At 37.3% G+C, this 9,952-nt stretch overlaps 2 protein-coding genes across 2 annotated transcripts; both read left to right on the top strand.

Annotated features, from left to right (window-relative positions):
* Positions 205-7,694, top strand: LOC104777073 (serine/threonine-protein phosphatase 6 regulatory subunit 3). Its single transcript, XM_019243742.1, has 20 exons — positions 205-257; positions 402-489; positions 1,207-1,310; positions 1,718-1,804; positions 1,926-2,001; positions 2,100-2,174; positions 2,289-2,342; positions 2,702-2,761; positions 3,149-3,265; positions 3,420-3,514; positions 3,613-3,812; positions 4,171-4,268; positions 4,363-4,466; positions 4,543-4,711; positions 4,785-4,913; positions 5,297-5,379; positions 5,706-5,847; positions 6,286-6,315; positions 6,543-6,613; positions 6,728-7,694. The coding sequence occupies exons 2-20, from the start codon at positions 451-453 to the stop codon at positions 7,449-7,451; spliced, it is 2,457 nt and encodes an 818-aa protein (XP_019099287.1). The 5' UTR covers positions 205-257; positions 402-450; the 3' UTR covers positions 7,452-7,694.
* LOC104778955 (probable serine/threonine-protein kinase samkC) lies at positions 8,198-9,257 on the top strand. Its single transcript, XM_010503358.2, has 3 exons — positions 8,198-8,224; positions 8,336-8,414; positions 8,527-9,257. The coding sequence occupies exons 1-3, from the start codon at positions 8,198-8,200 to the stop codon at positions 9,255-9,257; spliced, it is 837 nt and encodes a 278-aa protein (XP_010501660.1).

Consider the following 9,952-nt stretch of genomic DNA (forward strand, 5'->3'; position numbering starts at 1 on the left):
GAAAGAAGAAAAAAAACCAATAAATGTGGTCTGTTTACAATACTGATTTGGGTGTATAATAAATATTTTTCACTCACAAGTCAAGTCACAGCAAACCAGCATGTTGATGTTGAATATAGACCACACTACTGTGGGACGTAAATAGCAAAATAAATTAATTTTGGGGCTTTTTTAAAAAGAAATATTTTTGTTTTTTTTTTCCCTTCCTTTCCTTCTTCTATCTATCTCTAAGCACTACCCCTCCCCCGCAATTGAAGGTTCTCTTCGTCGCTCATCTCTTTCGATCTCAGATTCGAATTTTTTACCCATAGCAAAGCGATTACAGATTCTAGGGTTTCGAATTACTTGTTTCCCAATCGAATCCTCTCCTTTTTGATTTCCGGGGCGAAATTTGCCCTTAGGGTTTCGAAGATTCCGAATCTGTGGACGTTTTCTTGAGCTGCTGCAAATATGTTCTGGCGAATGGCGGGATTGTCAACGGCGTCTGCCGTGAGTTTTTCGTCTTCTCCATTTGACTTTTTTNTTTTTTTTTTTTTTTTTTTTATAAACGATCGTGTGTGTAATTTATGTGGAGAATAATAAGGCACGAGATAGTTTTCGCTGTTTGTTTTCTTTGTTTTATGGATTTAACGCCATTTGGGGAGTTGTGGACGGATGTATTGAGGTTTCATTTCTGTGGGATTTGGTAGCTTCCTCTGTTTCTTTAGACGAATATGTATGTTGCAGGGGAAGGTGAAGGGATTTATGGTTTCTGGTGTGTTTTGATTTATTATTGGCTTATAAGTAAAAGAAGTGTCTTTGTATTTCTTATTCTTGATGATAATCTAAACACTGTCTTGCTGGTAGTCTGCATTTCCTACACTAGTTTGTACAATGGAGGTGAAATGTAGAGTGAAGAGAAATCTTGTCGATGTGATTTGAGAATATTTTTGAACGATGAAAGTCTTCCCCTGATAATTGTCATCAGATTGTTTAGTAGTTGTAGTGATGACCCCTATCCTTCAAATGGACATCAAAACATGCATAGGTGGTAATTGAAGTGATACTGAAAACACTAGTAGAAAAATGCTGGCGTTTCGAAGGGGATAGTTCTGTGGAGTTTTTTTATGTAACTTGTTTGTCTCATCTAGTGGGACTTTATTCATATTGTATGAATCTGGCTGCTCGCTATTCATAGTCTTTCATGCTTTGTGATTTCTTTTGCAGGTTGAAGCAATTTTGGACAAAGATGGTTTCACATTAGAGGAACTTCTTGACGAGGATGAGATTATTCAAGAATGCAAAGCCCTGAACGGAAAACTCTTGAATTTGTATGCTCTGTAACCACATTTTTTTTCTTTCTATTTCATGCTTCATGCTTAATGACCGTTTTCGGGAGAGGAAAAGAAATGCAATTGTTCATATGTAGAGGTTAGAAGTGACAATGCATTGGCTTTGTGTGTTGTATATATTGCTTGAAAATGCTGTCACTTATTTTGATGTTCACCTCCAAAGCTTTGCTAATTAAATATACAACAACTAAAAACATTTCTACTTTCAAATATTATTTTGCGACATGCCATTTTTCGCATCAAATGATGTTGCTGTCAATTTGTTGATCAAAATAATCTTCTTATTCTGACCAATAGTTGGATTTTTCAAATTTCTTTTTTTCAATTATATTCGCATTCACTGGCAATGCCCACTCATTCTTGACTATTGGATTTTCTTATTTCAGCTTGAGAGAAAGAGTGCAAGTGGAACAACTTATTAGGTACATAATAGAGGAGCCTCTCGAGGATGTTGAAAAGAAGCGAACTTTCAAGTAAGTATTGGATAAATGATCCAAAAAGAAAAAATCGAAAATGAAAAAGTCGAAATTGTTTATTGTTTTCCTTCTGATTGTGTTTGATGAATTAAAAAATTAATATTCTTTTATATTGCAGGTTTCCTTTCATTGCCTGTGAAATATTTACATGTGAGATTGAAATGATACTGAAAACACTAGTAGAGGATGAGGAGGTAGACATTGACTCTGTTACTTTCTCCTATATTAAAACTTCGTTAAATGGTTAAGGATCTAGGCTTTCTTATCTCTCATGAACACCTTCTTTTTTCAGTTGATGTTATTGCTGTTTTCGTTTTTGGAAGCTAAAGAAACCCATAACTCATTGCTTGCCGGGTACTTCAGCAAGGTATTCAGCATTCAACAATTTTTAATTCAGAAAACTCATTGAGAACTTTCCCATGCTCTTATAGGGTCCATAGAGCTTCTTCAACATGTGCTCTCTTACTTTTTCTCTTACCAGGTTGTCATTTGTTTGCTGGTGCGGAAGACGATTCCTTTCATGCAATTTATAAAAGTAAGTTGATTTTGTTTCCCAGATTAAGTTTTCCTTGTAAGAATGAATTGAACTTAGCTAGAATTAGTATTTTCTTTATCTTTGTTGAGAGTATTGACCCATTAGCTAGCTGCTTTCTTGTACAATTTGAACCTTCTGTGTAACTTGAGATAATGGTCTTAAATAGTAGGAGATTTTGATGAAGATCTGTTTGGCTGTTTAATCGTTGAAAGAGATTTTTACTAATCAACTATATTTAGTCGAACCCTGTTGATAAAATTTTGATAACTGGTACACAAGTTCACAATGCTTTAAACACCACTTAACCATCTGAAGATTAATTCACAGTATGGTTAATCTTGGCTTTGTTGTGCTACCAGGATCATCAAGACATACTGAAGCAGCTTGTTGATTTGATTGGTACTACATCTATAATGGAGGTTGGTTTTTTTGATGTGTTATTAGAACTCCTGGTTTTTGCTCTACGTTTATTACACATCTACTTGAACTGAATAGTTGAAAAATATGTCATTTTTTCCTCTCCTTTAAAGAATTTATGAATCTTTTTACCACAACAATAGTAATAGACCCAGCAATAATGATGAGAACAATAGGAAAATTTATGATATTGCTCGCATCATTGTCTCATGGTGCGTATTGTTGTTTAGCTATTATTGTTAGTCTGTTACACCAGGGACTTTATTAATTATTATTGCCTGTAAACAATGAAGGTTATAATACTTGTAGGAGATACCGAGAGGTTGTAAACATTAGTTTTTCTTTCAATTGCTTGTTTCCTAGACTTTTACTTATTACTTGGTGTTCAGGTTTTAAAACGTCTGGTTGGTACTGATGAGCACCTATATTCAAACTACACAAGTGCAATGCAGTGGGTAGAAGATACAGATATTCTAGAGATGATTGTGGATAAGTTTGGCTCCTCGGTAAGTTCCATTCAGTTGCATGAAATTACTTTTTTTTTTCAATATGTCTAGTCTTAGGGCTTTCCTTCTTTACTTCAGATTTTATTCTATCATCCCAGGCATTGCTATGATGCTATCTACTGATATCTCAGAGATTTGTGTTATACTTTTGTAGGAGTCTCCCGAAGTACATGCCAATGCAGCTGAAATTCTTTGTACTGTAGCAAGATACGCACCCCCTGGTCTTGCTACAAAACTTTCCAGCCCCAGGTAGGTTTTTCTCAGCTTTGGCTATTGTTTTCATTCACTCGTTGATATTGTTGAAAATTTCTAAGTAATCAACTTATTCCCTGTAAAATTTTATGCAGTTGCACTGGAAGGTTGTTGAAACATACTTTAGAAGATTCACGGCCCAAGTCTGTTCTCGTTAATTCATTGTCTGTATGCATATCTTTGCTGGATCCTAAGAGGTTTACAATGGGGACTTATCATATATACGGTCGTCAACTAACCCATGGAAGCATAGCAACTAATCCTGAGACAGTGGAGGGAATGCTTGGAAGCCTAGGTGAGCAAATATAGTATGGTTATTATATGTTCATATGTGGTTGTTTGACTTCTTGAATACCATATTCCCTATTGTGAGAGATGTGGTTGGGAAGGAAGAATATTGGGCCTTTTTTGTGGGATTTCGGAACCTACAACCAGATATTCTATGCACACTTGTTGCTTGTTGGTATGAAAACTGGTGAAACTGTATTTTTTTTTCTAATTTTGTAGAGACTCTCATTGAGGTGCAAGAATATCATTATAGCATTTTGCTTTCTCAACTTTTGTAGGTCTCTTTGCTTTAGTGCGTGGTTTGCAATGTTAACTAGTCTCTTGGCTGCTATGTATCATATGTAATATGCTTCTCTACTGTGCAGGTGATTTACTTAAGCTTTTGAATGTTTCATCTGCTGAGGGTATTCTGTTAACAACGTATGGCAAGTTACAACCACCTCTTGGAAAACATAGATTAAAGGTATTTCTTATCCTCATTTGTATGATTTGTTTTCTAGTTATAATGTATCTTTCACTGTTATAATGGTTTATAATTTAAATTTTCTTTTTCCTAGATTGTAGAGTTTATTTCAGTCTTACTCACCGTCGGTAGTGAAGCAGCAGAAAAAGAAGTAATTCGACTTGGGGCGGTGAAAAGAGTGTTGGACTTGTTCTTCGAGTAAGTGGGGAACTTCATGATTTTAGTTGATGATATGCAGACTGCCATGCTAATTTGTGATGCAATTGTGTCTCAGGTATCCCTACAACAATTTTCTGCATCACCATGTAGAGAATGTAATTCTCTCATGTTTAGAGAGCAAAACCTCTCAACTTGTTGACCATCTTCTCAGTGAGTGCAATCTTATTGGGAGTATACTAGAGGCGGAAAAGGACTCAACATTAACTGCTAGTGATTCTGATAAGGTGAGATACTTGATTGATAATATCTGGGGTTGGCATCAGTGGTTACTAACGTGGTTTATATATGATGTCTCAGCTTCAGCCTACTGTCCCTGTAGAGGGTAGAAAGCCACTCAGGACTGGAAATATTGGTCATTTGACTCGTATCTCGAACAAACTTCTTCAGTTAGCTAATAGTAATGTCGAAATTCAGTCTCATTTGCAGGTATACCACAATCTGTCTTGTGGGATTTATTATTTTTTAGTGGCTTGCTACCCATTCATGTACTCATGCAGATATGAAGCAGAACTAAATTATTGACTGGGCTTGAAAGTATTCAATATGCTTATATATAGTTGCTATCGTAGTTTTCTCGAGTTTTGGATGAGAGTATGATATTTCCTTACACTTTCTGTATGAATTTATAGAAGATGAGATGGTAAAAAAAATTGATCAGCGCATTACTCCTTTTTTATTTCTCCCAGAGATGTTTCCTTTATAGCTTGTTTGCATGTGAAAGATTGAGAGGGATTCTAGTCTTGTAGGGTCTGGTCTTTAGTATCAAACTCTTCATATCTTGTTGATTTTTCTGCTACGTTCTTTACCAGGAAAATAGCAAATGGGTGGACTGGCAGACAGATGTCTTGTCAAAGCGTAATACATTGGAAAATGTGTACTCTTGGGCCTGCGGGTATGTATTTTTTTCTCTTATACGGAGTTTCTTAAGACTCAAAGAAACTTATGACACCGGCTTCTGTTCTCAAATTATTACCAAAGCCAGTTCATACTGAAAATAGTGATTCTCTTACAAAAGTTTGTCACATTTGTGTAATTTGCTTTTGCTTTAATAGCAATCAAGATATATGATAAGTTGCACATTCCACTAGGTGGCAACAAGAGCTTGCATTTGGGAATTTCTTTAGGGGTTGATAAATGTTATACATGAGAAGGCTGTAGTGATGGTAGGTGGTGTAGTAAATGGATAATTCTTTTTACTGATATTCTTTTGCTTAACAGGAGGCCAACTTCACTCCATGATCGTAGTAGAGACAGTGATGATGATGATTACCACGATAGAGATTATGATGTGGCAGCCCTGGCAAACAATTTGAGCCAGGCCTTTCGATATGGAATTTACAGCAACGATGACATGGATGAGGTGATGTTCTCGTTTTGCCTTGCCAGTTGCCATAGCTGCTACTTTTGATCTTTTCTATAAAAAAAATTATTTTTATCAAAGATATTAGCCGCATGTTTCATTAAGCCTTGAAAGGTCATGGGTATTGACTTTCGAGCCAAAGGAGGGAATCGATTCAGGATTGTTTAGTTATTTATTATAATTTATGTTGACCTGTATTCCTGTTATAGTTCCTGAAATGTAGTTACAAATCTCTGTATTTGATGGATAGTTAAACCATCACATCTTCTTCAATCATTCTGCTTAGTTAGCATGGGGTTCCAACCGTCTTCTCTTCCTTTATCATAGTTAATTAGCCTGGAAGTAGCTTGGATTATGCATGAGCTTTTGATTTTCATTGCATTACTTTCCTCATAATACACTGGTTCTACCATTTACATTTTTATTATTCCACTGCAGGCCCAAGGCTCTATGGAACGCGATGATGAGGTATATTTAGTCTTTTCCTTATCTTTTGGAATTAAAACTTGACTTTCGTTTTGGAACAAGTAGGAAGAAGTTTTTAACTTCTTTCCTTTCCTCCTTTCTGTGCTATTTTTTTGCTGAAAACTCGCCCAAATTTGTGTTACGACTCATGTGCCTGTTTGTCTAAGCCACCCAATATGATGAAACTTCTAGTGATATGTTTAAAACCTCTTATTATGTCTATGTTGCAGGATGTCTACTTTGATGATGAATCTGCAGAAGTCGTCATATCTTCCTTGCGTCTTGGAGATGATCAGGAGAGGTAACGAGTTCAACTTTTCTTTTCTGGTAGAAATTAAACCATCGATTCGCATCATATTCATATATGGTTGATGCGATCCCTTAACTTACGAAATATAACATGGTGTCGTTGTAGTGATTCTCTCTTCACAAATTCAAACTGGTTTGCATTTGATGATGTTAAAGATGCGAATGAGCGCTCAGTGAGCTCAATTGCGTCCCCTTCACCCAATGCTGATGGAGATGGTGAGGATGGTGATGTCGTCATAGGTGAAGCTGATGAATTCAACGACACTGTAGCCTCTTCCCCATCTGTTGATATGGAAACAGAGGATTCTACATCAAAGCATCCTTCTGAAAACCCTAGTGAACCAGAACCTGAAAAGTCACCTGCTTGGGTTGAATGGAGAGAGACCTCTGAGTCCACTTCGCCTTCTTCCAACCCAGATGAAGCTACTATATTGTCCAATGGTGATGTTCAAATTGAAAAAGAGGACAATGGCGATGATACTGATAACAAAAGTGCAGAGGATTCACCAGGTGCATCGGGCAATGAATCCAAAGAGAAGTTGCCAGATGGGAGTGGTGTTGAACCCACTGAGAGCTCACCGAAAGCTAGTGATGTGGAACACACTGAGAGCTCACCTAAAGCTAGTGATGTGGAACAGACTGAGAGCTCACCAAAAGCAAGTGGTACTGCAATAACCGAGAATTTGAGAGATCTCGGTCCTGCTGAAACGCATGCGGATGCTGAATGCTCTGAACCTAAAAGCCCCCAGGAGACGAAAGAAACAGAGGTTGCAGCTGAAGCAGATGCCAAAGAAACCAAAGAAGCTGTGAAGGAACCCGAGAAGGTGTAGCTTGCGTTAAGGGCTTTACGCAACCGGGTCTCTTTTAACTAGCAAAACAAATTCCAGCTGATGCTTTTGGTTGAGGCCGTTTTGGGTACAATTTATTATTCTTTTTTTCTTTTCCTTGTTTGTTGTTTTTACTCTTCATTGTATCATTTCTAAATCCGGTCTCTATTATTCAAAACATTATTGTCGACCCAAAAAAATTGTTACAAGCTTTTCATACTTATTAGTTTGAGTTTTTTTACCTCATAGACACATCAAGATCAAGTGTGCTGTAAAGTTGTTGCTCCCGTGCCGCAACAGATATGATACTTTCGTCTTTTTGCCAATCATCTTTCCCCACTAAGTCACTTTGCTAATTCTCCATTTCTCGTTCCTGCTAAATGGTATCATCAAGTCACTTAATTAACTTTTGTCGTTAGCTTGAGTACAAATGATGTAAGAATGAGAACGCATAAATATAATTTATCCTCCGAATCTGAGTTTGAAATCTTGAATATACTTGGTAAAAATATGGAGAAGGCAGGTCTTGAAATTGCCAGATTCTTCCAATATGGAAACCGACATTATCAAAGAAAATAAATGTATCATTACCTTAACTTGTTATGTTAAATTCGGTAATTATGGAAAGTTTATGGATTCTTCCTTGTCTACAAAAGATTTAACGATGCCTATTGTACAAATCTTCTTTTTCTCTATTGAGTTTCAGTTTAGGGTTTTCTTCTTCTTCTTTTCACCAAGCTTCCTTCACAATGGCGGACCCAAACCAATCCGTCGGGGTACTTCCTCTTCTCTCTCTCAATCTCTCAAGTCTCAATCTATCTATATTATATCTATCTATCACACTCTCTCTCTTCAGTTGCTAATGATTAGCTGTGTAAATTGTGCAGACTTGCATACTAAAAGTCGATCTAAAGTGTTGCACCGGTTGCCAAAAAAAAGCAAGCATCAAGTTGAAGAGTATCTCTGGTAATAAGAAAAAGTCCAACTTACTTTTGAAGTGCTTCTTGACTCATATATATATATATATAAGTATTATAACATGAGATAATTCTTAATACTTTGTTTCCAATGAAAACAGGTGTAAACGAAGTGGAGTACGACAGCGAAAAAGGGCTCATGACAGTCACAGGGGACGTAGAACCTATGGATCTGGTTCGTAAACTTAATAAATGTGGCAAAGAAACAGAGCTCTTCTCAGTTAAGTACCAGATTGAAGATGATGATCTAAAGAGCGACGATGAAGATGAAACTTCTTCTTCTTCTTCTTCTTCTTCTGACTCTGCTAGTTCATATTATGATCCTAAACCCATGGAACGTGAATTCCAAGAGAAGATGAAGCAGCAGCCGAAGAAGAAAACATTGCTACAAATAATACGTTCTATTCTATGCTGTTTCACCAGTAAATCAAAGGTTGTACAGCCTTTACCGATGCGAAACCGAAACCAAAACCGAAACTGGCGTGTCCCATCAAAGTTTGAGTATGGTGCTCCGCAGTTGCGGCCTCCGCAACCGATGCTGCCCTATCCACAAACGATACAACCACACCACCTACAAATGATGCAGCAACAACAACAACAACAAATGATGCAGCGGCAACAACAACTACAATTGATGCAGCATCAACAACATGTTCCGGTGACAGGAGCTGTAATGCCGTACACTGCTAACATGTTCCAGCAAGCATACCAACCTTATCATATGCCAAATCAGGGACAAACTTATCTTTTGCCAAATCCGGCACAACCGTTGAAGTTCAACCGTAGCCTGCATTTCCCGCCGACGAAGGACGGCAATGTAAGACTACTTTGAACTCTCAAGGTTGTTAAGGATTGGACAACACAGATTTTACTCTGTCTTTGTCTCTCTCTGACTTTTGTTTTACACTCAATGTAAAACCACACTCTTTTATTAGATATATAAACTGTATTTATAGGTTTACATGACACACTTTGACTAAGGGACACGTCTCTAGAACACAACCCAATGTGGAGACACACACATACATAAGTAACTGGTGTGTGATACGAATAGTTTATACATGCATAACACAAATCAATTACTTTCACTATATAATATACAAATCTTCTAAGATAATAAAATGATGACTTGATCACATTCAATAGGACGTATCTGGACGTACGCAGGACGAGTTATGGGACAGAAAGGACAATGGCCATGAGTTCGTTAATTGATGGGGATTCACATGAGAATGGAGAGTTCGAGACTACTGAAGTAGTCAACAAATGTTTGAACTGAAGAAAATGAATCCGTAGCTTTTGTTATAGATGATGCAGGCATGCAAGTTTCTGGATTGATGAGACCATGGTCAGCTCAACCAAAGAAGATGGACATGAGGAGCATCTTGAACCAGAAGAAGTATTGGAGGAGCAGCTTGAACCAGAGGAAGCACCGGAAGAGCAGCTTGTACCCGAGGAAGCATCGGAGGAAGCGTTGATCATTCCGGCGGGTACTTTAACAAGATCAAGGTCCAGGGTTCAACCACG

This window comes from Camelina sativa, chromosome 3 (genome assembly GCF_000633955.1).
Source record: "Camelina sativa cultivar DH55 chromosome 3, Cs, whole genome shotgun sequence".
Classification (NCBI taxonomy): Eukaryota; Viridiplantae; Streptophyta; class Magnoliopsida; order Brassicales; family Brassicaceae; genus Camelina; species Camelina sativa.

What these genes read in the sequence shown, in the direction of transcription:
- LOC104777073 (XM_019243742.1), top strand. Translation starts at nt 451, where the DNA reads ATGTTCTGGCGAATGGCGGGATTGTCAACGGCGTCTGCC. An exon ending in ACAAAACTTTCCAGCCCCAG is followed by an intron (nt 3,515 to 3,612) that starts GTAGGTTTTTCT and finishes AATTTTATGCAG; the next exon opens with TTGCACTGGAAGGTTGTTGA. An exon ending in GTGTACTCTTGGGCCTGCGG is followed by an intron (nt 5,380 to 5,705) that starts GTATGTATTTTT and finishes TTTGCTTAACAG; the next exon opens with GAGGCCAACTTCACTCCATG.
- LOC104778955 (XM_010503358.2), top strand. Translation starts at nt 8,198, where the DNA reads ATGGCGGACCCAAACCAATCCGTCGGG. An exon ending in ACCCAAACCAATCCGTCGGG is followed by an intron (nt 8,225 to 8,335) that starts GTACTTCCTCTT and finishes TAAATTGTGCAG; the next exon opens with ACTTGCATACTAAAAGTCGA. An exon ending in CAAGTTGAAGAGTATCTCTG is followed by an intron (nt 8,415 to 8,526) that starts GTAATAAGAAAA and finishes CAATGAAAACAG; the next exon opens with GTGTAAACGAAGTGGAGTAC.